The 25,635-nt window shown below is 45.1% G+C and overlaps 1 protein-coding gene across 3 annotated transcripts; it reads left to right on the top strand.

The window, feature by feature from the left end:
- Positions 1-4: 4 nt before the first annotated feature.
- LOC108926496 (cohesin subunit SA-2) lies at positions 5-25,262 on the top strand. 3 transcript variants are annotated; one of them, XM_018739210.2, is made up of 32 exons: positions 5-82; positions 7,700-7,800; positions 7,969-8,041; positions 8,404-8,568; positions 9,434-9,530; positions 9,666-9,742; positions 9,843-9,914; positions 10,375-10,579; positions 10,949-11,100; positions 12,212-12,285; positions 12,778-12,901; positions 13,470-13,568; positions 14,278-14,357; positions 14,683-14,790; positions 15,447-15,552; positions 15,652-15,754; positions 15,914-16,017; positions 16,142-16,234; positions 16,336-16,425; positions 16,572-16,775; positions 17,036-17,112; positions 17,239-17,326; positions 17,409-17,489; positions 19,042-19,134; positions 19,485-19,659; positions 20,939-21,078; positions 23,433-23,534; positions 23,623-23,777; positions 23,888-24,016; positions 24,149-24,366; positions 24,912-25,023; positions 25,113-25,262. In XM_018739210.2, exons 2-32 carry the CDS (start codon positions 7,760-7,762, stop codon positions 25,237-25,239), a joined length of 3,564 nt encoding a protein of 1,187 aa, XP_018594726.2. In that variant the 5' UTR covers positions 5-82; positions 7,700-7,759; the 3' UTR covers positions 25,240-25,262. The 3 variants fall into 3 exon arrangements, with proteins under 3 accessions (XP_018594726.2, XP_018594724.2, XP_018594725.2); XM_018739208.2 differs by lacking the exon at positions 5-82 and adding an exon at positions 2,885-3,174; XM_018739209.2 differs by lacking the exon at positions 5-82 and adding an exon at positions 3,200-3,316.
- Positions 25,263-25,635: the final 373 nt, after the last annotated feature.

The following is a 25,635-nucleotide window of genomic DNA, read 5'->3' as shown; positions in this document are numbered from 1 at the left end:
TTCTTGATTTGTCTTCTGTCTGTGGGGTGGAGTCACATTTCAGCTCGTCTTCATTTGCCCATGAGTACAAATTATTTTAAAGGTGAATAATTTGCAAAGTTCTGTATTTCAGTATGTTTTTCTAGTAAAGATTGATTAGTACAACTGAACTAGTGGATTAGTGTGGATTGATCTGTACCTGTATGGGTCTGAGCTGGGAAATAATCAGGTGTTGCTGTACCTCTGCTGGCCAATAGCAAAGACCAGTTGCTCAGGACTTCTTATATTAACTCATTTCTTCCAGGGTCATTATAGTGTGTTTAGTCTTAAGAAAACAATTAATTACATTTTAGTATTGTGCACGGGGGGGTGCGGTGGCGCAGTGGCGCAGTGGGTTGGACCGGGTCCTGCTCTCCGGTGGGTCTGGGGTTCGAGTCCCGCTTGGGGTGCCTTGCGACGGACTGGCGTCCTGTCCTGGGTGTGTCCCCTCCCCCTCCGGCCTTACGACCTGTGTTACCGGGTAGGCTCCGGTTCCCCGCGACTCCATATGGGACAAGCGGTTCAGAAAATGTGTGTGTGTGTGTGTGTGTGTATTGTGCACATACTAAACAAACATTTTCCTTGTTATTTTGGTGTATTCATATACGGAGTGTGTATTTGTTGCAGTTTCAGTTGAAACTAAAATGACATGATTTTAGTATTTAATCTACTTGAAATGTTATATATCATAACCTCATAGCCTTTTAGCAGATATAAAACAAAATATTCTGCCTTCCAGTATGGCTGCATTTCTAAAAAAATTGATGATTATTTATCATAAACTGTAGCGAGAATATAGCAGAGGTTAATCCAGTGTTCAAGGCACTTCCAGTCAGATTTTTTTAGGCTAAAATTTAGAAAAATTAGTTTTCTTGATATTTGAACTACCATGTCAATTAGCTGTAAAATATGGTTATAATATACAGTACAGTGGTGGGGGGTGCAGTGGCGCAGTGGGTTGGACTGGGTCCTGTTCTCCGGTGGGTCTGGGGTTTGAGTCCTGTTTGGGGTGCCTTGCAGTGGACTGGCGTCCCATCCTGGGTGTGTCCCCTCCCCCTCCAGCCTTTCATCTTGTGTTGCCGGGTTACGCTCCGGCTCCCCGCGACCCCGTATGGGACAAGCGGTTTCAGATAATGTGTGTGTGTGAGTACAGTGTGTATCACTTTCTGTATACTTGGTGCAGTGATGTTAGTTCAGTGTCTAGTTTTGCCTTGTTTTGCCTTGTTTCCGAGAAGTACAATAAAGTCTAAAAAGGATAAGATTTCCATATGTGAGCAGTTTACTAAATTAGTCAGTGTTCAGTGAAATATTGATACACATGTGTACTGTGTACTGTGTACAAAGCCCTAGTTGAACAGAATTATTTTTTTAAAGTTGTTTTTCAAAAGTATTTGAAAAGTATGCTTTACGGTACTCTTGATATGAATCCTGTTAAATGTATAACCATGTTCTATTTTAGAAACACAAATGTTTCATTAATATTAGTGATTTTGTGCACAGATTTTTTTTGTTTAAAGCTTACAGTACTATACTTCTGAGTTTTTTTATTCCTGCGTTAAGTAATGTGGGTAAATGTTTGGAACTGTAGCAGAGTAAATACTTGTACCTCGGTGTGTTTCCTGTAAGAAACAGAAACACTGTACACACATACCACCTGTAGCTGAATCTCATAGAATGTCTATTCTGTGACTGTAGATTATCTGGCCACTTTATTAGGCACACCCAGGTACATTATGTTTATTCATTTAGCTGATGCTTTTCTCCAAAGTAAATTACAATGTTAAGCTGTTTACAGTTACTTACTCATGTGTACAACTGGTTAATTTAACTGGAACAATTTAGGGTAAGTACCTTGCTCAATTGGGTCCGAAGGCTGCAGGTCTAACCATTATGCTACCAGCTGCCCAGGTGTGACCCTCTTTGCCTCCAGAACAGCATGACTTCAGCAACAGGTTTCTGAACACATCCTACAGGGTTCTTGGTCCATAAGGTCCTGAGAGCTTCACAGTTTCTGTAGAAGTTTTGGCAGCACATTCAACCCGCTGAAATTGTGTTACACCTCATCCCAAAGATGAGGCTGCAGAGGTAGGGGCTGTGCAGACCATTACACTAAAGTAAGGGCACGTTCATGTTTGCAGACCACCCTGAGATGATGTGTGCATTGTGGAATGGCAAATTTTCCTGCTGGGTGTATCCATACGAGTAAGGCTAGACTACTGATGAAGGGATGCACCTGTTCACAAAAATGTTATGATGCTTTTTGCAATCAAACAATTCTCGGTTGGCTCTAAAACTACTGTGTGCTAAGAAAACATTCCCCACAGTATTACATCACCACCACCACCAGGATACCATCCACATGTTCATTCTTTTTTCAGTGGCTTATGACATCTCCATCAGCATGCTGCAGGAGAAATCAAAGTCCACCAGAACAGGCCATTTTCTCCCCCCCACTTTTCAGTCATCCAGTTTTGGTGACCATGTGGACATGCTTGCCTCATCTTTTCACGTCATGGCTGGTAGGAGCAGGACCTGGTCTTCTGCTGCTGTAGCCCATCCATTTCAAGGTTCAACAATTTGTGGCTTGGGAGTTGAGCGCTGAGCTGCTGTTTTTGCATTTGTGGCTTTAGGATGAGTCTGGCCATTCCCCTGTGACCTCCCATTATTATTATTATTTTGATATTTGGTCATAACCACGTGAGGTGCACCCAAGGGTACGCAACCAGGTGTACCTAATAAAGTGGCCAGGGAGTGTAACCGCACTGCACAGCAGTAGAAGTTATGTCATTTTCAGATAGTCCCTAACGGGACCACCAGCGAATACCCAGGATTCCAGGGTTCCTCTGGTTACTAGGCTGCTGGAGACTGAAAAACCGGTCGGACTGTATGTGCAGTTAGCGCTCGCTTCCCGCCATTAAGATACAGTAGCTGCCAGGGCGCATTTGTTGTACAAGAAAGGGCCGCGGGGTGGCGCCTTAACTTTAGAGTCGCTAGCACACGGTGGCACGAGGCTGAGTAGTTAATGTAAACGTAGGACTGATGCACTACAGCTGCGTGCGTTCTGTCCGCACGGTGACGGGGGAACTTGCGCCGGTGGACACCGAGGGACACAGGGAGACGCGCGCCCGCGACACGGCGGCTTCTTCTGCCATCCTGGTGAGATGACGTCTCGTGCGCTGCCTTTCCATGGCGAACATGACCGGAAATTTCGGCACGCAGATAGACGCGGTTCGCTACAGTCATGGCAGCTGGTGGAAACACACCGGAGTCACGCACTTCCGCGCTCGCAGCACTGTCTGTACGTATGCTATACAGCGTGTGAATCTGTGTGTATACGGGTGTACATGAGCCGTGAGCGCTTCGTCACAGAGGGGCGCGCGGCGCGGCGCGGCTCGGCTTGCGGCCCACGGATGGGTGTATAAACGGCGAGGAGCAGTGATTGACAGCCCTGCTGTCCAATCAAGTTTTCGGCCTTTGTTTAAATCCCTCACTGAGGACGTACTGACAGTTTATGTTAAAATCTCGGAAAAATGACGACGCTGCGGTTTTAACGGAGAAACCGGCGGTGTGAGGTTCTTAAATGTTGTTCGTTAAATATACAGCTCTTATTTTACACGTAGAAACTGTAAACTAAGCTATGCATACGGCGGTCGTTGCCACCCGACTCGATGCAGGAAGCGACTTTTCCGTTTTGGTAAAGAAGTACAGCATACTACAGAACACAGTTACTGTACAGATTAGTACATCACAGATGAGTAAAGCACCGTTCGGCACAGTGTAATGCAGTACAACGCAGTATACTACAGTAGTACAGTAGCCCAGTATCTATAGCGCAATACACAGTACACCATGGTAAAGCACAGTACAGTAATCCCGGAGAGAGCACTTACCGCCTCACACCTGACTGAAAAATGTGAAAAAGTAAACATTTTGCGTTACAGTAGATGTTTGTGCATATCAGGACACTAGAGAGTGTAAAACAGTGTAAAATGCACTCTGTAGTTGGAGTAAATTAGTTTGGTTTCTTCACCAGACCCAGCTGCGGCAGGATGTCCATTTCATTTGTAACTCGATTTATTTGTAAAACAAAAGTCTTTTTTACTGCTAGTTCAGTCAGTAAAGCCTAGTAATATAGGCGACCTTTTACTTTTAACAGGATAGTTCTTTAAAAAAAAAACTCAAAGGTACAATACAAGGAAAAAAATGCTCTGTACATTTTATTTCAATGTTTTAAAAATCTTCAAACAATGCAAAAATTAATGTGGAACTGCTGAAGATAATCGAATCTGTCATATCCACAACATTCTAATTAGTGCTGATGGTTGACCAGTTTGTCCCACAATTGTGTGCAGTGTTCATCAGCTTCTGCACCTTTTTTTTTTGGCTAAGATTATGTAAAAGTCCTGGATAAAGCTATGATGTATAGAAAAGACCTTTGTGACTTTTAAATTTTAACATTTTTCTAAACTTCAGAAATCATAAAAAGTAAAACTAATTTAAAATTGCTGAAAATGTCATCTCTACAAACTAATACCAGTTCTTGCAGCATTCCTCATCTTGTTATTGCTTACTGACACTCATCTTTGTTGAACATGAGCTGTTAGCACTGTGAAAAGGAGTTGATTTAATCCAGCATTTCCATTCCAATACCACATTTCCATTCTGTTTGGGTGTGTGTTTTACATTTATTTATTTAGCAGATGCTTTTCTCCAAAGCGACTTCCAATGAGCTCTATGTAGTGTTATCAGCCCACACACCTTATTCACCAACGCTGAAAAAAATAGTTTGTTGGATTTACTCATATGAATTATGGACATTGATTCCACATAATTAGTTTGGGTTCACAGTATCCTATACATTCACATGGTTTCAATATAATTTTATGTTAATCAGATGTATTTTAATAAAGTGTACATGCTCTAATTAAATTATCCAAACATAATTCAGTTATGTTGACTTAACATCATTCTTTTATATTCAGATACATGTTTGAATCAAGTTATTTTTATGTAATCTAATCACATCTTTACAGCATTATCTTTGTTCAGTTTTAATGGTTTATGTTGTTACTCAATATGTTCCATTTTATTTTCAATAAAACAAACAGCTTTAGATTCAAAGGCTTTATTTCATTAAGTGATCCATCTGTCTTAATAGCAATATGAACAATACTCTTAAATGCATTAAAATGTGAAATACAGAGACTAGCTTTTAAAGAATCATGCTTATCAAAACTTAGTTTACATCTCTTTAACAGGTCAATTGGCAACAGTGTGACTTAAAAGCAACTTGTATCTGAAAATATGTAAAAAATGTGCTGATGTGTACACACAAGACCATTTTACAGCTTGACATATTAACTATTCTGTCATGAAGGCCACAAACATCATAAGAAACATTTTGTGAACAAGACCATAAGCAACATAAGTTACCTCACATTTCTGCATAAACATTAAACTGCATGTCTATAAACAAACAGAACATAACAGCACTAATAATTATACTTAATAAAATAACTTTGTCCTCTCAGACTCTTCTATACAACCTGAAACCTCAAAAGTGTAGCACAACTTTGTGGGGAACTTCAGGTTGAGAGCATAAATGAGACCAAGCAACATTGCAGTTGCAAAAGCCACATTCTTCTTGAGGTCCTGAAGCAAAATCGCACCCTCAAAGAAAAAGAGAGCATCAATTAGTCATGAATACCATGAACAACAATAAATAAGTTTAACTATACTATTTGCATCGCAGTTACATTAACTTGTGTCAGTACTGACAGTGAAGCAAGTGAAGTTTAGCTACAGGCAGGGTAGGTGTAACTGTACTCAATGGAAGCTCTTAGCCTAGTGTGCTCATTACTTTGACAGAGGTGGAAACGTGCGGCGCAATTAAATGAGCTGTTTACCCATATCATACCTACATAAAGCACTTACTGGTTTTGGTAGCGCATGATGATGATATAATGCAGGCCAATAAAAAAAAGTTTTATGAAGTGGTCCTCATGATGAGCTTGTGACTCATGATCTTATAATATAACCGCTCTCATAATTTTTAGATTCGCTTTGAATATTTGAATAAACCACGACTCGTACGATGTAAATATTTATCTCAACAACATTCCCGCGTTCGCAATACTAGGTAGGTAGCAAGCTAGATAAATCAGGCAACGACACTCACAGCGAAACTTATGCCTAATCTGCGGCCGACACGATGATTTTAAAAAAGTGTAGGGTTTTCTTAAAACACAATTACTTGTTTCTAACGTTAGGTGGACAGCTATTATCAGAATACTATCAGACTGTAATTGCAATTCTTACTTTCTACTGAACTACCAGATCCCCTCAGGTATCGCGCTCCAGACCAACGGTCGTGCTTTGCAAAGCGCACGCGCGCTCACTCACTTTGAAGTTGTTCCCGCGCAAACGAAAAAAAAGAAAAACTCGCAGAAGGTAGAGACGAAAATATGAGGAATAAACTTGATATTTCTTGACTACAGGCTAACTACATGGGCACCGTTTCAACAGAAGTCCATCTAATTTTTTTTTTCCCCCATAGAAATGAAGCTGTGATAAACCTTAAGCTTAGTGAAACACGCATTCGTAAACAGTTGAGACTCGGAATATGAAGCCGACATTTTATGTCTTGTTTTTATCATCTCGAAAAGAAGTTTGAGGTTTGTTTTCTCCTTTTTTCGAGAAAACAAGACAGAAAAAACATGTATCCCTATGTCATCTGCATAACATTATTAATTATATTAATTATTAATTACATGTCATTCATATATTTTTAATAAAGTGATAGAATGTTAACTATATAATAAATTATAACTATATATAATACAATATACTATATAAATAGATATATATTTTTAATAGAGCCTCCCTTTTTCAGTTCAGTTTCAGCAACACACTGTCCCAACAAATATTATTCACATACATACATAGTCCCAATACAACTGGATTAAGTAAACGTAGATGGATTGTACACAATGAAATTAAGTTGAGACAAAATGCAAAAGAATTGTGTTGCATTAACTAATTTTAATTAAGTAAATTGAGCAAGCAGTAAAAATCATGTTGAGTGAACACTGTCTGTTAGAAGTCTAAATAGATTGGAACATTTTTGCAGCGTGATCATATCATCATTTTCTGATGACTGTGTTGAATTTCACTTGGACTCTATGCAATATAATTATGTTCTCATCTCAAACATACATGTATTAAGTTGACTGTAAATGTATTGTTTTAGTATTTTCAGTAGAGCTACTTTCCATTTTTTTCAGTGTACAAACAGTCATTGGAACACTGGGACACAGCAAGAAGCCATCGACTTTCGCGACTATCACGCAACTGTCACGTGTGTGTGTAGTTTCCACTGAGATATTTTTACTATATATGCTCGATGAAAACACATGCAATCTGAAACTGCTTGTCCCAAGCGGGACTTGAACCCCAGACCCACCAGAGAGCAGGCAGAGGCCAAATCCGCTGCACTACTGCACCCCCCTGATGAAAACACAAAATACATAATAAATATCAATGAAATTGAAAAACGATTGAGCGTTAATGCACCAACTTAGTGGTTTTACTGTAGTTTTGGCACCCACTGTTACATGCAATGATGTTGCGTTGTTCTCCTCAGCGATGACTGATCATCGCCACTCTGGTTCCCATTCTGCAGATCCCAGAAGCCCTGCTCTGCACGCAGTCCGGAGTCCGTGTGAAAATGGCCTGACGAGAGATGATTGCAGAGCCCACAGCAGCTTGGCCCTTAGTGCTTAAGTAAGGGCCCTGAGCAGTAGCGGAAACACCGGCAGAACTCATGAGACAGCAGTTTTGATCCTTACCGCTACACATACACACACAGTTTCCTAGTTTGCTGCCCTATTGTTGTGTGAGAGAAGCAAATCGAATATGTGGCAGAAGTGGTCTCAATCCCGTGCATTTCAGAGAGAACTCGACCGTGGATGTTGCTGCCTCGGCCTCAGGTGGAGCGAGGAATGAAAACAGGCAGAAGAGTGTGGTGGGTGTAATTTTTTTGCTTTTTAAATTGTCTTTAAAGGAATCCAGGTTGACGTTATGCTTCTCTTGTTCCCTAGTAATCGTGGAATTTAAATTATGTATCAAACCTATTTAACGAGTGAGTGAAATTATTCTGTACTTCTGAGTATCCGGCATCACCTGGTCTGTAAAAGGGGAACTAAGCCTGTCTAAATACAAATGATTTCTTTGTTTCTTTCAGCTTTACACTGTGTATGTGTTATGTTCACATTACAACAATGTGTGGCCTATTCAAATACATGGAACATGCATGCTCAGCTGTTCAGGACTGCTAATATCTGTGTGTGTGTGTATGTGTGTGTGTGCGTGTGTGTGTACATGCAGAGGGGGAAGAGAAGAGCACGGGAGGGCTCCGAGAATGCCAAGCGCAGGCACTCTGAACCTAGCCTGGATAGTCTGGGCCAGCCGGAGCGCCACCACCTCAAGTATGGAGATGTTGAGGCTGTCACCCTCTTTGAGGTTGTCACCATGGGAAAAAGTGCCATGCAGGTGTGTAGACCTGTGTGTGTGTGTGTGTGTGTGTGTGTGTGTGTGTGTGAGAAACTATACTTCAGTTTCACAGCATCGGTGGCTGCATCCTGTGCAGCGCAAAGTGTTGTACCTTACGCTTGTTTCAGAGGGTTTCTGTGTAACAAGTTGGGACAGTTGCCTGGTACTTCTCACAAGAGGACATGGAAACACTGTCCCTGAACTCAGTAAACTGCTGTTGTCAAACTCCTTGTGCTGGAATGAGGATGTTGGGGAGACTGCAAATCAGACAATAGGCAGAGACTACTGGACTTCTGAACACTGGTTTGTGGTCCCACCCCGTCTCGCTCCAGAGGGTCTCGTATTCCCTGTGGTAAAAGGAGTTTTTATAACAGGTCATATCTCAGGCATTGTCAAAGTGAGAGGAGGCATTGTGCACTTTGTCAGGGTGCATGTGTACCTCTATGTATGCTAGCGTACCGGTGCATATGAGTGTGTCTGACTGGTAATGTGTGCATACGTCTCATAATGAGGTGTGTGTGCGCATTATATCATGTACTTCAATTAGATGTGCGCACGTGTGTGTGTGTGTGTGTGTGTGTGTGTGTGTGTGTGTGTGTGTGTATCATGTTTACTATTATAGCTATTTCTGCATACCAGAGAAGTGTGTTTATATGATGAAAACATCTGTTGAATATTAAGACATGTTGGATTGTGCTGTGATTCGGTGCTGGTCTCCAGAGTTACAGTTCTAGCTTAGCTTTCAGTGTTTAAAGTAGCACCTTAATGTTTTTCTTCTTAATTCCTTCAGTACATTTTTTTTTGCAATATTCAAAAAAACAAAATTCTGCTAAAGGATTTTTTTTTTTGTGTGTTTATATTGTAGGCTGTGGTGGATGACTGGATTGAGGCCTATCGGGCAGACAGAGAAACTGCCCTGCTGGACCTCATCAGCTTCTTCATCCAGTGCTCTGGGTGCAAAGGTAAATTTTTGTTATGTTTCTGTCTTTCTGGGGAGGATGTTGTGTCCACATTTGGAGCTCTTTGCACATGTGAGATTTCACATCAGGGAAGCGTGCACTGAAAGTGAACGCAACCGCTGCAATCTGCTGTTGCAGGTGTGGTCACAGCCGAGATGTTCCAGTACAAACAGGACAGCGATATTTTGAGCAAGATGGTGGAGGAGCTTGATGAGGTAGGAGTTACTCCCTCAGACTCATGTCTGACAGGTGTTTACTGTCTGTGTGTCTTTATACCATAGGAAGCTTGATTCCTGGACCTTTAATCTCTTGCAGGGGTCTGGGTTACAGTACAAAAAGTTCCTCGCCTTTCCTTGGATCCTGACTGTCACATGGCCGATGGACATGGTAAAAAAAACCACTGCTGGCGTCCAGCTAAAAACTAATTTAGCGCAGTTGAAATTTGTGCTGGTAAAAGTGTATAGCCTGAAGTAATATATTTATTACTATGTCACCAATAACACCTTACGTTTAATCTTCCTGCTGTTTTCACATCTATGCTCATATTACTTAGATATGTTCATACGCATCCCTAGAAGTAACTGTGCTGTTGATGCATTGTTCACTGATCACATCTTAATTTTTTTCACTGTATGGTTACGCCACTGCTTTGATGTTGCTGTGTTATTCTGAATTGTTCTCAGGGAGCCTCTACCACATCAAATTCCTTGTATGTGCAAGCATGATTGGCCATTAAAGTTATAGTTCTGAATTTTTACATCGTCTTTCTGTAGCTGCCTATGTTCATCCTGAAATGCACTGACATGGATAGAAGTTAAGCACCAGTCTGACTGGCATCTGGTTTTAGGACAGTGGGGAGTACCCGCTCATCATGCCCGGGCCCTACTGGAAGAGGTTCCGCTCCAACTTCTGTGAGTTCTTGTCCGTGCTGGTGGCCCAGTGTCAGTACAGTGTCATCTTTGACAGCTACCTGATGGACACGCTCATATCCCTGCTCACTGAACTGTCTGACTCCAGAGTGCGGGCATTCAGACACACCTGTACCCTTGCAGGTAAGGATCCGATGGCCCTCTAGTCCATACTTGCACCCAGTTTATATTTATACTTATTCATTTAGCTGACACTTTTCTCCAAAGCAGCTTGTTGTAATTGTAAGTGTTAAGCTACTTACAATTACTTGCCCATTTATACAGCTGGGTAATTTTACTGGAGCAATTTTTAGAATAAGTACCTTGCTTAAGGGTACTGCAGCTGGAGGTGGGATTTAAACCTGCTACCTAAAGGCAGCAGTTTGAATCACTACACTACCAGCTGCCCTCATTTAACACAGACAGCAGAGTGGTGTGGTTTTGTTGCTGCTGCCATCTCTGACATGGGTTGGTAACTGGTAGCTCTTTCACCGGCTTTCTGCTACTACTCAGCCATGAAGCTCCTCAGTGCCTTGGTGGGCGTGGCCTTGAGCCTCAGTGTTAGCCTGGACAACAGTCAAAGGCTGTACGAGGTAGAGCGAGTGAAGGCTTCCTGCAGGAGAAGTGGCCTCAGGGTGGACCGGATCCAGCGCAAGATTGATGAGGTAATTTGCAAACAAATGTGTTCTTTCACACCAGGAGTAAGAAACGCTGCCGGTTCGAACACTCTGTCTCCCGGGTTTCATTCAGCCTTGCCCCGTTTGGCCGTCGTGGTCATTATTTGGACAAGACACTATATCACCAGTTTTTTTCAGATGTAAATCAGTTGCAAATTCAAAGGTAATGGCAGAATTGTGGGTTTGAAACAACTGATGTGCTTAATTTCTAATTTGTTACTACTTTCTAACTAAATACTTAATGTGTTTACATTTATTCATTTAGCTGATGCTTTTCTCCAAACGACTTACGTTATCCTACTTACAGTTATTTACCCATTTATAAAACTGGGTAATTTTTTCTTCTGAAACAATTTACCCTTGCTCAAGAGTACTACAGCTGGAGGATGGATTCTAACCTGCGACCTCTGGGGGCAGCGCTAACCACTACACTACCAGCTGTCCCCATAGTGTAGACACTTTCCTCCAAAGCAGCATGCTTAGCAAAAAGGAGGTCAGAACAAACAAATCGCATCCCACAAGAGACAGAGGACTTGGGCACATATGCATGATTTTTAATAATTGTACTCCCTGTCAGGCAGCCTCGGCTCTGTATGCTGCCACAAGTCAAATTTATGCTGGGAGGGACAATAGTGACTGTGCCTGTGAATTCTGTGTCTCTGTGTGTATCCCTCTGTGTTGGTGAAATATGCTTTCATTTACTCTTAGCTGTCAGTCACTTTGAAGAAAATTGTCTGTTAAATGAATAAACATTAATGAATATGTATATGTATTGAAGCCCAGCTCATTTCTTATATCTAGTCAAAGCACATATTCCACCTGCTGACTATTTAAATGACATATGAATTGGACACCATGGAGACAAAAAATAACATGGGGTACAGGATTAACTTAGGCATGTTTCAGGATCTTGAAAGGGAAATTGGTGTGAAAGACATGTTCTGAGATCTTTCTTGAATACCGCACAGCAGCTTGCATGACTGTTAAGGCAGAAATAGAAATTAATACGCATTACAATGGGTTCACAGACGAAACTAGAGTGAGACTCATGCAGTACCAGTGCCACGCAGTTACGCAAAGTTCGCAAACTTTGTTACAGCTGCAAGACAAGAGGCTTGAAATAGAAAATATGATGGATGCGATCTTCAAAGGAGTCTTTTTGAAGCGGTATCGGTAAGATGGATATATTATTGTCATCTGTCTTGTCATTTCTACAATGTGTCTTTTTACAGATTTCCAAGGATCAGCATTCATGGGCCTGGACAATGAATTTAGCTTCCATAGACTATAGCTCAGTCTTGACAGCTGGACAGCTCTTTTTTGTATTAGGCATATCCTCATAGATGTCCTGTCACCACAGCAGAATGCCCAGGAGGGGTGGGCAGCTGCTGGTGCTTGGATCCCCAGAGATGTATTTTTCTTCCTTTCTTTACAGTTTGAATTTTTTTTGTTTTCCTCTCCTCAGCTGTCAGCTGTCTCAAACCATACTTAACTATTACTGCTATAACTGTAATCATTTACAGTAACTTTGTTCACCGCTCTTTGTCACTCTGGTGAAAAGAGTGCTCTGCAGAAATAAGTTGAACCAAGTTGAATTTCTGCGCATCTTCTGAAAACTTGTGTGTCAAGTTCAAGTCTTGCAGCTGTTCAGTTTTGTAATTGCAGAGACGTGGTTCCCGACATCAGGGCTATTTGCATGGAGGAGCTGGGCATCTGGATGAGGCTCTACAGCAGCATGTTCTTGAACGACAGCTACTTGAAGTATGTGGGGTGGATGCTGCACGACAAGGTATGTACGCAGGTCAGAAGAGAAACTACCAGGTGATCGGGGGAGTAACTTTGCCGCATTCGGGCCTCCGAGTTTCTTTCCAGAACGTACTTTCACTTTCTGCCTCTGGGCCCAGTTAGTTTTTCTCTGCGCTGGCAGCGGGCAGAATGGTGAGGAAATGCACGTCTCTGTGAGCTGACAGCAGGCCCTCGGGCAGCTGGGTTTTGACTGCGATATGTCATACTGTCAGAGACAGTAGACGGCTCAGAAGCTGTCAGCCTCTGTATTCTTTTTGGCCAACTATTAGTAAAAAACTAGGGCTTCAGGATATAGTGTGTTGTGTCGTGGTTTCTCTTCATCTCTTTACTTAGCAAAGTGTCTACAAAGATTGGGAAGAAGTATATCACAGAGTCTGAAGTTTGATGACTGATTGCTTCAAGGTTTCGTTTTCTCTTTATTTTTGAAAACATCTTGCACATTAGCGCTTGTGATGTGGTGCATGAACAGCCCTGTTTGGCACACATCCCAGCACATAATGAAACACACTGCATTTGAAGTCTTTTCCAGCGCATTTTCATTTCCCTTCCAGCAACCTGATGTCCGCTTGAAGTGTGTCCAGGGTCTGCAGGCCTTGTATGGAGATGCCTTTCTGGTGTCCAAACTGGACCTTTTCACCAGCCGCTTTAAGGTAGGTTTGGATTCGGGTATTGAAGGTTGTTTAAAGGTATATTTTTCTTTGTTCTGGGAAATATTGCTCTTACGCCCTAGCCCAGACCCCTCTGGGCTGTGAAACACCGGAGTCGGTGGAAAGACCACCGGAGTGAAAAGTGCATTCCTTGCCCTCTCTAAAGCCACATAGGTGTTGAAGGCTAGTTTGCAAGAGTGAACCATTAGCGGCCCGCTAATGAATCTCACCTCGCAGAGGCCCTTGGGTTTGCCTGGGGCTGTGAAAGCCCTCCGCGGGGCCCTTAGCCACCCAGACAGCCCCGCTCCAGCATGTCATTACTCCTGAGTGGAGTGCCTAGAGCAGAGAACAGATTGGTATAGTGCTGCTGCAGTAACCGGGGAGAAAGGGAACTGGAAGCAGGGTGACTCGAACCCGCGGCCGCGTACATCTCTGACTGTGGTGCTGAGGTTTTTTCCCCCCAGTATTGCTTTGTTGGTAATGGAAATGCATGTTGTGAACGACCTTCTGAAGGGAACAGCAGGTACAGCAACAGCAGCAGGTAATTGTCTGATCAGCATAATGCATTTATGAGATTCGCTCTCAAAACTGGGGAAAAAACAGGTGTTGTGCAGAGAAAAAGGAAGAACTCCAGGTTTGTTTTTTGTCATGAGTTGAATTATTCATTTGGAGTAAGGTGTGTTTTAATGCGGTGATGTTCCTGTGTGTGCAGGAGAGAATGCTGTCCATGGCTCTTGACAAGGACCATGAGGTGGCAGTGCAGGCCGTGAGATTGCTTATGATTATCTCCGAGTGAGTGCCTTTCTTCATGTGCAAGCAGGTGACAGTGGTTAAGAAACTGGAGTGCTGACCAAAAGGTTGTAGGTTCAAGCTCTTTGAGCAATAAACTTCACCATAATTGTCACAGTAGTAAACGTAGCTATACACATGGGTAAAAACAGTCAAACTGAATAGAGAAATAGTGCTGCACACTGACTGAATGTTGTGGGGCATGTGTGTGAATGCATATTTTTGGGGACTGTAAGTATTTAACACACCTGTGGCGTTTTCAGAAAAGGCATACTTCCTCTGTAGAATGTGTCCATCTCCCATCACACCTGTGCCCTGTGTCTGCCAGGTCCTGTGAAGATGTGTTGAGTGCAGAGGACTGTAACAACCTCTACCAGCTGGTGTTCTCCTCCCACCGGCCCCTGGCTTCCATCGCAGGGGAGTTTCTGTACACAAAGTGAGTCTTCCAACATGTTCTGGAGTCGTTGTGGTTAGAGTTGCCGGCTTACACTGGAAGGACCAAGGTGTGAATCCTACTTCCTGCTGTAGTGCTCATGAGCAAGTTACAGCTTAACATTCAGTATGGAGTAGTTTAACATTACAAGTGACTTCGGAGAAAAGCCAAATGAATCATTGTGATGTGAAATGTTCTGTGCTGGCACTTCGGTCAGGTTCCCTCAAACGTTGCATTTCACGCTTCCTCAGGGCATCGTGGGAAATATGCGCTCTTTGGAATCGGCTAGTGACATTTTCTTTAGAGAATCTCTTTATGAAATACATTGATGAAATGTGACTCATGCAACTGTATCAAGAAGACAGATTTTTACATTCAAACTGGGAGGAAAGACCAGTTTTTACCATACTGTTTATCTAGGCATGATGAGAATTATAAATATAACTAAGTATATCTGTTGTCCAGTGTTTAAGATCACATGAGTAGTACACTTGGTCCCCTTCTTATAGTCTTAGTTGGGGCCAAGAGTTGGTTTGTTACTTGAGTACTATGAAAGTAGAGCGTGAAATGAAGCCGGTGAGGGGCTTATTGTCAGTTCTGTATGCAGCTGCTTGTGTAATGTATGCCTCACTAGCTCCCACTACTGTTTCCGCCTGCAGGCTGCTCAGTGATCCTGCTCAGGCAGATGGTGCTCAGCAGGATGGACAGGAGGATCTGATGGCTGCCAGGGTTCGGACCCTCATCCAGTTCTTTAGAGAGAGTGAGGTGGGACAGTTAGTAATGAAGTGCCCTTGTATGTGTGTGTACGTGTACGCTTACATGTGCTCAAACGCAGACTACACGGTGTGTGAACCTCCTCCGCAGCTCCACGATCACGTGGTGTACCTGGTGGATAGCCTGTGGGACTCAGCTGGCGCCCTGTTGAAGAACTGGACGGCTCTCACCTCGCTGCTCTTTCAGGATGCAGGTGAGTGCCTCTCGCTGTGGCTCAGCGTGCGTCTGAGTGTGTGAGTATGACTGTCACTGTATACCGCATTGCCTTGTGTTTGTTGACTGCACTGCCACAAACAGACGGGGCTTTCTGTTATCACTGATGTGAGTGTGTTTGTCATGAATGTGCCCACAGGTCTGAGCAGTGATCAGCAGGGCTTGCTGATTGAGATCATGCTGGCGTGCGTGAGACAGGCGGCCGAGGGGCCCCCAGCGGCTGGAAGAGGGACGACCAAGAAGGTGAGTTAGTCTTGTGGAGATTTAGGGCTGGATCTGGCTGCCGGAGACACTCCTGTTTTACATGATTGCGTAGGACAGAGTAAATGTTTAGTGCGTGTGCTCATGCCAGCTATGTGTTTGACAGGTGGTCAGTGCCAAGGAGCGGAAGGCCCAGCTAGACGACTGCGTGAGACTGACACAGCACTTTGTTGCAGTTCTTCCTGAGCTGCTGTCCAAGGTAGTGAATGGTGGTGCTTTTTCTGTCCACGCCCAACTCCTGGGCGACTGCTGTCCGTTCCGTGTTCCCCATGTGATCGCACTCCTTTTTTGTGTCTGTAGTTCTCAGAGGATGCAGAGAAGGTGTCCTGTTTGCTTAAAATACCTCAGTACTTCCACGCAGAGGCCAGTAGTGTTGGGTTTCCGGAAAAGGTCAGTGTCGTTCTCCATGTCTGTTAAATGTCTGTTTTCCGTTCAGTCAGAAACTGAATGGACCTCTGTTGATGGAACCATCTGGGTTTTTCTGCTCTAGCCTATAGGTGATTGAGTGAAAGTGCTCATGTGTCTCACTCCCCCAGCACCTAGAGGCCCTGCTGGCTCAGATGGACGCCACCATAGAGAGGCACACGGACGCAGCAGTGTTGGAAGCGGGTGCTCGCACATTCCAGGTGCTCTGCTGTGAGGATGTCCCTTGGCACAATATGGCACAAGGTGCCAGAGACCAGCTAGTGCAGCGCTGGGTAGCGAGGCTGAGCACGCTGCTGGGAGATGTGCGCAACACAGTAAGTGTGTGAAATTGGGTACTGCGCTGCTGCTTCACTTGTGTGATGTTCACCTTTCAATTTTTTTGACCATGCTTTGGATAAATTTTGTTATGCAGATTTTTTTCTTTAATTTATTTTTTCCCCCGTAAATTGAAAATTGGGTATCGGAAGCCAAGAGCCGATACAAGGAACGTTCAAATAAAGAAAATTTGTAAATGGAGGGATGCCTAAATATAAATCAGATGAATTGGACAGTTTTGTTTTTCTTGCCCTGCCAGGATGGGACATTTAGTGCTGATGATGAGGTGTTAAAAGAAATTCTGTCTACGCTGAAGAGAGTCGCCACATTCCACAAGTAAGGAGCGGTTTTACACACAGTGACTGTGAACCCACTTTCTAGGGCTGTGTCCTCAGCCCATGGAGACCCCAGCTAGTTGTCTGCTCTGTGAATGTCTTCTCTCCTCTCTACCCTTCTCCCTAGTGCCCAGGATCTCTCCAGGTGGGGGATCTATGACATGGCCTCGCAGCTCCTTAGCGCTGAGACCCAGCATGGTGGACTTCCCCCTCAGGTATAGCAGACAGAGCCACGCAAGCCCTGCCTGCCCCCATGCTTGACCTCCCTAGGTGATGGTGTGTGTACGTCCACTGCAGGTTACGGTGCAGGCCCTACAGTGTGCGTGCTATGCTGTTCTCTGGAATCTGAACACGTGTACAGAAGTGCGCCTCACCAGGGTACGTACCGGCCTGCGCCTTCTCTTTCTCATACATTCACCCTCGGTTGTGATCTCTTTTCCTCTTTAGATCTAAAATGTCTCCGATCATAAATGTGCATCTCAACAGCGTTTGTTCATTTGTTCATTGTCAATAACTACTCATCCAGCTCAGGGTTATAGTGGTCCGGAACCTATGCTGAAGGTATATGGCATTAGGTGAGTCAGGAACAGGACACCACTCTGTTGCAGAGCAGTCACACACATTCCCTCATGCGTTACAAGAAGTTTAATCAACATTTCACTTTTTGACTGTGGGGAGAAACCCACGCAAACATGCAAACACAGACCGGTCCTGGATTTGAAATCGACTCGAGTCACAAAGCCCAGGAGCCGTGAGACACCAGTGCCATCCGCTGTGCCACCATCCCGCCCTCATGGTTATTATTGAAACGTAGACAGTGTCACTCACACAAGATGACACTAAGGGAAACAAAGGAAGAAAAATGGACCAAAAAGAAATAATGAACAGCACAAGTAAGTCATATACTGGGTGCCATGGAGCCTGATATCTCTCTCTTTGCTCATTCCATGTTACTGGGCAACACCGTTTAAAGATGAGTGATGACCATTTGTATAGATCATGATGCAAAGGCGGTACGAGGCAGGTGTGAGGTGTCTCCCAGAAAATGTATTGCAGTTGCTTTCTTGGTGGATAAAAGCTTAGAATTCTTTCTAATTAATTTTTATGAATTAAGCACACACACACATTGCCTGAACTGCTTGTCCCATATGGGGTCATGGGGAGCCAGAGCCTATCTTGGCAACACAAGGCGTAAGGCTGGAGGGGGAGGGGACACACCCAGGACAGGACGCCAGTCTGTCGCAAAGCACCCCAAGCGGGACTTGAACCCCAGACCCACCGGAGAGCAGGACCCAGTTCGACCCATTGTGCTACCGCACCCCCATGAATTATGCAATTAATGTTAATTTTATTAATGTACCTAGAAACTTAGACAAATGTTCATGATGTCTGGATCAGTTCCTTGATTAATTTGAGGAAGGACAGCAGGTATAAACATTGTGTACTTTCTAGTGATGTGTGAGTGTAAAAAGGTTAAGAATCCGTTTGATAGATAGACGGATAGGTGAGTGCTGCGGTGATTATGAAAGATCGGACCGCACTGGGAGTATGATGGATGCCACCGCCTACACTTTCATCAGCCAGCGTGTCCGAGGGCCCCGTTGCTGGGCTCCCGCATCGTTTTGCATTATTCACTGTAACTGCTTCTGCCAACCACACACACAGCTCAGGGTGAGCTCTTGAAGAAACTAACAAACCGTTAAATGATGCTCTAAGGACTCATTTTAAGTTAAATTTAAGTTTTCTGCTTCAGGGTGTCACCGCTGTTTTGACATTGAGTGGGACATAATTTTAAATCTAAAATTTGTATGTTGTCTGAGGGCAGAAGTGGCAGTGCATTGGTGGGCAGTAAGGTGGCGCACTCATCACTGAAGTGTGGGTACACACTCAGCAGCGGGTGTGAGTGTGTGTGTGTCCCATGTGATTACAGGAGGAGGCCCTCGTCCAGAGGGGCCAGCTTCGGGGCTTCTGCGAGCGCTGCCATCGCTTCCTGTCCCACACACACGCCGTGGTGAGGGAGCAGGTAGGCGGACACCTGTCTTTGTCAAACTCTGTCACGGTGCCATCCTCCAGAGTGCTGTGCATGAACAAGTCACTAAAGTTCTCCCAGGACCAGCGCTAGGAGATGGTGGCGTTGCTGCTGTGCCGTCCCGCTGTCCGTCCTTCTCGTTCGCATCCGACCACAATCAGGTGGACGGAGCAGAACCTGTGGCGTAGTGGCATTTATAGTGTTTACATGTTGTGCTCCTGCTTGTGCTGTGTTGTTTCCCCAGACACCTTCAGATGTTGCAGATTAAGATGTTTTGATGTGTTCAGGTGAGCTGTTGCAACTGGTGCAACTTATGATGATGTTGTGGATGCTCTTTACATCAGGCCTTCCTGTCCCTGTGCGACCTCCTCACGGCTCACAGCTACCAGCTGCAGGCCTGGGATCCCGCTGCTGGAGCCCCCCTCCTCTACAGTCCGGACCCCAGGTTACAGAGGGCTTTGGTGGCCTTCGTCCTGGAGCATGTCTTCACTGGGACTGAGCATGATGGTCAGAGCAAGGGTAGGTGAGCCCCGCCTCTTCTGCCAGCCCTGTGCGCAGCTTTACTTGGAGTTCTCAGCTGTACTGCAGTCTCCTGTGCTCGTGACCTCTGTGAAAGGATCTGCGCTTGGATGGAGGCAGCAGTGAGGAGTTGTAGTGTAGTAGTGTGTATTGTTGGGGTTGTTTCCCTTCCATTTCAAATCCTTCTTGTGCTGAGTGACCCTTGATCAAGGTACTTAACATGAATTAATACACACACACACACACACACACACCCCTTCTGAACCGCTTGTCCCATGCGGGGTCACGGGGAACCGAATTAATACAATAAAAAAAAAAAGAACCGACAAGCGGTTTTGAAAATGTGTGCGTGTGTGTTGAGAGAAGTAGAGATGTGAGTAACGATCAGCAACTCACAAGTCTAACTGATGCAGGTGAAGAAATTGTTCAGTTTCACAGCATGTTCCTGATGGATGTTGTGGTAGTTATGGTTTTATTCTACATGTTTAAAATGTAATTGTAGGTGTGATCATGTTTTGTTGGTGTAGTTTTTTTGGAGTTGTAGCATTATCCAGCAGGTGGCAGCATTTGCCTTGTTAAATGTGGGCCTCATGGCTGTAAAAATCAGCCTTCATTCATTGTAGTTCAAGTTATTAATGATAAAATATTCAGGTTTTAAATGCGTGCTCATTGCTCATTTAATAACTCGACACCATCACTGACCGGACGTATGGGATCCGAGGCGAATGTAGCCTATTTGTGGTAAATCTATTCATATTTTCCTTTTGTAGAATATGCTTTGAATTAAATGTTTATCTCATCCCCAAAATCTTGTGACACAGAATATGTTTCCAGAAATTTTCATAGACTTCTGTCTTTGGGGGCATTAATCATTGTTACGAGAAATGTCCGGGCAATTTATGTTGGCAGCCAGTGTTTTAGAAAGAGTCATCTCTGGTGCTCAATTTGGTATGGAAATAAAAACATTGCAGAATACAGGTCAGAATCAATCTGTGTCAAAATATTTCCATGGAGCAGAGGAATGGAGGTGATCCAGTTTGTATCACACTGTGTTTGCACTCAAATGAAATTCAGGTCCACGGGCGAGTGTTTCTGCGTGGACCGTGAGCCATCGACACGGTCAGCAGCGATCAGACGCTGCTTTGGAATTTTGAAAGGGGTGAAATGACACTGATTTCAGAATATTAATAGTGGCCATTGCAGCCTTTGTGATGTGTGTGCTCCCCGGAAGGGTCTCTGCGCGGGCCTCTGAACTGCAGCGGTTCCTTCTTTGTCGCAGCCAGCGAAGGCGAGACGGAGGCCGGCCGCCTGGAGGAGCTCCACCGGCGCAGGAACCTGCTGGCAGCATACTGCAAGCTCATAGTGCATGGCGTGCTGGAGATGAGCATGGCTGCTGATGTCTTCAAGTTCTACATGAAGGTACCTCAGCGGCACGGGGGGGCACAGCCCGCAGCAGGGCGCTCTTTTCGATTGCCCTGAAACGATGAGCTTCACCTTTGTGGAGTGTCACCATCACACCTGTCTCATCCACATGGAACCATGGAGAGAGCTATACATTAGAGGGACTTAATGCAGGGCTGACTAACATGTGGCTCTACTATATATATATATATATATATACACACACACACACACATATATATGTGCAGCTGCTTGACAGTATGCGCACCCTGTAGGGATGTTCATTATTGTTGTATAAAATATTAAACTTATGAAGTCTAAGTCTTAAAATAAACTTTTAATGAACGATTATGATTTATACACCTGTTTCTATTTACCTACTTGATTTAACCAGTATGACTTGGGCTTCACTTATTTATGCACCTGCGCTACCTGTGTATTTCTACTACACACACGATTTTCTCTAAAGAAACATGGAATTGGTCATTACGCACTTATTATGTCACATGGCAAACACTGATTCTCATTAAATAACCCTTTTGTGGTAAAACTATGGGATTCAAGGGGTTCTCACATACTTTCAAGCAGCACTGTGTGTTTATGTATACACACAAACACACGCAATATGGTATTTGGCAAAAAATGCTGCGAATTCTATTGAATCACACAATGCAGTTCTAGTTAGACACACAGTTGAACACACACCACACCTAAATAAAATCCGTTATAACAAATGATTTTTACGTTTAAACATGTAAGATTTGGTATGTCGCTTGCTGTGATTTTTATGTGTGTTGCCCTCGGACCAGTTCACAGTAATGTTTGTGGCCCTTGACCCTAAAAGGTGAGACACACTTGACTCCAACAGTTAACAACCCCTGACAAGCGTCAAGTCCTTATCCTGCACTAAATGACGAAGGTGCCGGCGCCTTGAGTTCGTCGCGTCGACCAAGTGCATCGTTTAGTCCCATTTCTCTGCAGATAGATCCGTACCGTAGTACAGCACTTCACTCCCATTGTTTAGTCCGGTTGCTGTTTTCTTCGCAGCAGTGGAGAAGGGTGTGTGTTTATGTATGAAAGGGAAACACTGACAGGCCTGGAATCGCGCTCCATTTTTCACGAGGCTTTTGAACCCTTGTCAGCATTCTGCGTGATCACGGTGAACAGAGCAACACGCTGCTCTATCACACTGATGGACAAGTTCCGAGTTCTGCTCATGGAAACAGTTGCTAAGAAGCACCTTGCTCTGTATTTAGTCAGCCAGACTGCCTTAAGATGCTATCAGCAACCAACCATTTTTGTTTTTTTTTTTTTTTTTTTTTTTTTAAATCCTGTTGTTGTTCATTATTGCTGTTTATTCCTTGACAAGATACTGGTTTGAAAGGTGTGTTTATTAAATAAAATATTGTATAAATAAGTAAATAGTGGCTGCAGCTTGAAGGGAGAGTGCCGCCGCGTGGCTGACAGTTCACTAATGAAGATCTACAGTGCGAGAGACAGGAGGGGAGCGTGTGTGCCGGGGGGGGTAGCGCACGCACGCCGGCACACGCACTCGCACACGGAAGCGGCGCCTCTGAACATCGCGCCTGAAGCACGGCTGTGCTAATAGCTGCCGCGTCGCTGCTTTTGATGAGGCGGCCCGTCCCTGTCCCGCACCGTCCTCGCCGGGGAACAGCCGACTTGACAGAGCGTCGTCCGCAAGGGAATGCTGGGATGCTCCGGCCTGTGGTCGCCGGCTGCGCGGCTGCTGACCGGCAGGGCGTCGGATCGCAGCCTCAGTGGGCAGACAGCAGAGCTTTCGCTGTCCAGTCAGCTCAGAGCTGCAGGTTTGGCCTTCGGCTTCTTCATACGGCTCGTATGACAAGGCGTGAGCCAGATGAACCCGATGACCCCTTTGTGGGGGATCTCCGGCCCAGACGTCTTTTTCCAGCACTGGCACTGCCCATTTAATGCGAGTCCATCGCTCATACAGTTGGTGGTGTATTCTGCAAAGGATGCCTCAGATATTCAGGGTACCAGCCGTACACACGCTGCTCCCAGGGTTGTACGGTAACTTGGCGCGGAACATAAAGTGTGCGCCGCATGTTTCTCCAATGAACAAAAGGAGAATTGAATTCACTTTCCTACTAAAGTAACAGAGCACAGCAGTGAACGCACGGCTTTCTTTCCACCCCGTTGTTTGCACACAGCCTTCCCCAAAGCGAGCGAAATTGAAACACACGGTGCGCTGCGCTTCGGAATCAAACCCGTCTCACCACACACAACCTGTTTCATTCCCACGGCCTTTCTGAGGGTGTCGTCAAGCGGGGGTATCGACGTGACCCTTCTGCCCTTCGCTGCAAAACGTGTTCGTTTGCTCTCTCTCTCCGCAGTACTACAACGATTTTGGTGACATTATCAAAGAGATGTTAAGCCGAACCAGGCAGATGGACAAAATAGAGAGCGCTAGGACGCTGGTCCTCTGTCTGCAGCAGGTAGGTCGAGTCCCGGCTTTCGCTCAGCTCCTCGCAGACACTCCTCTTCCAGGTTGACGAACCACGCGACTTTTCCCTTCTTCCCAAGCTGTTCCTCCGACTGAAGCAGGAGCAGGAACGTGGAACGGCCTGCAGCTCCGCCGTCCAGACCTTCAGTAGCATCAAGGAGTTGGCGAGACGCTTCTCGCTTACCTTTGGCTGGGACCAGATCAAGTCGCGTGAGTCCCTGGCCATGATCCACAGGTACTTGGGTTAATTTATCTAGCTCGGGAAGCTTCTCCGTAGATGCTGGAGACGGAGTGGTTGACCGCGTGAGAGAACCTACCACCAATCCCTTTGTGTCCCCCACACAGGGACGGCATCGAGTTTGTGTTCCAGGGCTTCGTCCAGCAAGCAGAGAGACACGCTCCGCCCAACATCTCGTACCTCACCATATTAAGCGAGTTCTCCAGCAAGCTGCTGAAGCCGGACAAGAAGACCATGTAAGTGTGGACACTCTGTCCACTGTTCCACTTAGTCGTCTATGTCACTGGTCACTCCCGCTGCCTACTTTGCGGACTCATTCCAGTTTCTGTGCACTTCTGGGCAGCGTCCATTCTGTGTGTGTCTTCCAGATACGCGTACCTACAGAAGTTTGCGGGAGAGCAGGTCGCAGGCTCTGGCACTCGCGAGGAGTGCTGGCTGCCGCTGGTGCTCTACCGGTCCTCCTTGCTGGCTACGGCCGACTGCGAGGACGGCGCCTCCCACGTCAGCTGTGACACGTTGCGGCACGGCTCCCTGGGCCACCCGTCGCGCTCACCCTCACTCTCCCTCAAGCAGAGCATCTGTGATGGTAGGCGTTCCAGGGTCAGACACGTGTGAATTTTTGATGGTCGCTGTATAGGTACGAAAGAGCAATGACGTGTTTACTGTGCATTGTGTGGCTCGTGCCTGTTACTTATACTAATAATATAATCGGTGGCACGGCAGAGCAGCAGGTAACACTGGTGCCTTACTCCTGAGCTATAGGTTTGGACAAGGGTTAGAATCCAGCTGTCTGTTTGCATGTTCTTCCCCATGTTTATGTGGCTTTCCTTCCAGAGTCCAAAGAAGCCTGTTTCAGGTGAATTAGTGACTTTGAATTCTCTTTTGCATGTGTGTGTGAGTGTAAATGAATAGAATACATTAGTGAGATGGATTGGTGTGTTGTCCAGGGTGTACCCTGCCTCACACTGTATGCCTCCAACACAGGTTCTGTCACTAGCATTTGACTGATAATGGACAGATGGATGAATTGTGTAATGAAATGATACTTACAGTAACGTACGAGTCAAGTAGTACAAGGACCACCATTATTTCAGTGGCTGGCTGTTTCAATCCCATTTACATTTGTAACAGGAGAGGCTCAGGGTCCCTCTGTGCTGCCGGCTAAGACCCCAGAGCAGAAGAGCTCTACCGGGCTCCTCTGCACGGAGAGCAAGGCAAAGCGGACCCTCAGACTGGACATGGGGTGAGACCGGTGGTGGATGTTATATGGTACTGAAATGTACAACGGGACTTTGATTTAATGCCTGGACGTGATGTGGGTTTCTCCTCCAGCCCAGACGAGAGGCTTGAACCGGAGCCTCCTCCAGCCGTCCGAGTGCCGGAGCCAGTGCTGGTCCCCTCACTGAGACAACTGAGCGCCACCGACGAGGACGTGGACATAATGGACATTAGTCCCTAGTGCGGCTCTTTGCTCATCAGCTGGGCACCATAGGCTATGGTTTCTGGCAATGAGCTGCAGAGAGATGCTGACTGGTTGGTCCTCACATACCTACCAGCATCGCCTGGAGATCCACTGCTGTATGATGATCATCACGTCGCACTGACTTCAGTAATCACAGTACTAAAGTTGGAATTAATGTACAGCGCTGGTTGGCAGTGTGCGAAGCCCTTGCGTCCCTTAGTTTTATCACAAAAGAGTAATTTAATGAGAATCTGTGTTTCTCATGTGACATAATAGATGTATAATGACCAATTCCTTATGTTTATTTAGAGGAAATTGTGTGTAGTAGAAGCACGGAAGTAATGCAGGTACATAAATGGTGAAGCCCAAGTTGTATTGGTTAAACTGAGTAGG

Source organism: Scleropages formosus, chromosome 1, assembly GCF_900964775.1.
Source record: "Scleropages formosus chromosome 1, fSclFor1.1, whole genome shotgun sequence".
Classification (NCBI taxonomy): domain Eukaryota; kingdom Metazoa; phylum Chordata; class Actinopteri; order Osteoglossiformes; family Osteoglossidae; genus Scleropages; species Scleropages formosus.
This window is presented reverse-complemented; position numbering and strand designations above follow the sequence as displayed.

What these genes read in the sequence shown, in the direction of transcription:
- LOC108926496 (XM_018739210.2), top strand. Translation starts at nt 7,760, where the DNA reads ATGATTGCAGAGCCCACAGCAGCTTGGCCCTTAGTGCTTAA. An exon ending in GCTTGGCCCTTAGTGCTTAA is followed by an intron (nt 7,801 to 7,968) that starts GTAAGGGCCCTG and finishes CGTGCATTTCAG; the next exon opens with AGAGAACTCGACCGTGGATG. An exon ending in ACACACCTGTACCCTTGCAG is followed by an intron (nt 10,580 to 10,948) that starts GTAAGGATCCGA and finishes GCTACTACTCAG; the next exon opens with CCATGAAGCTCCTCAGTGCC.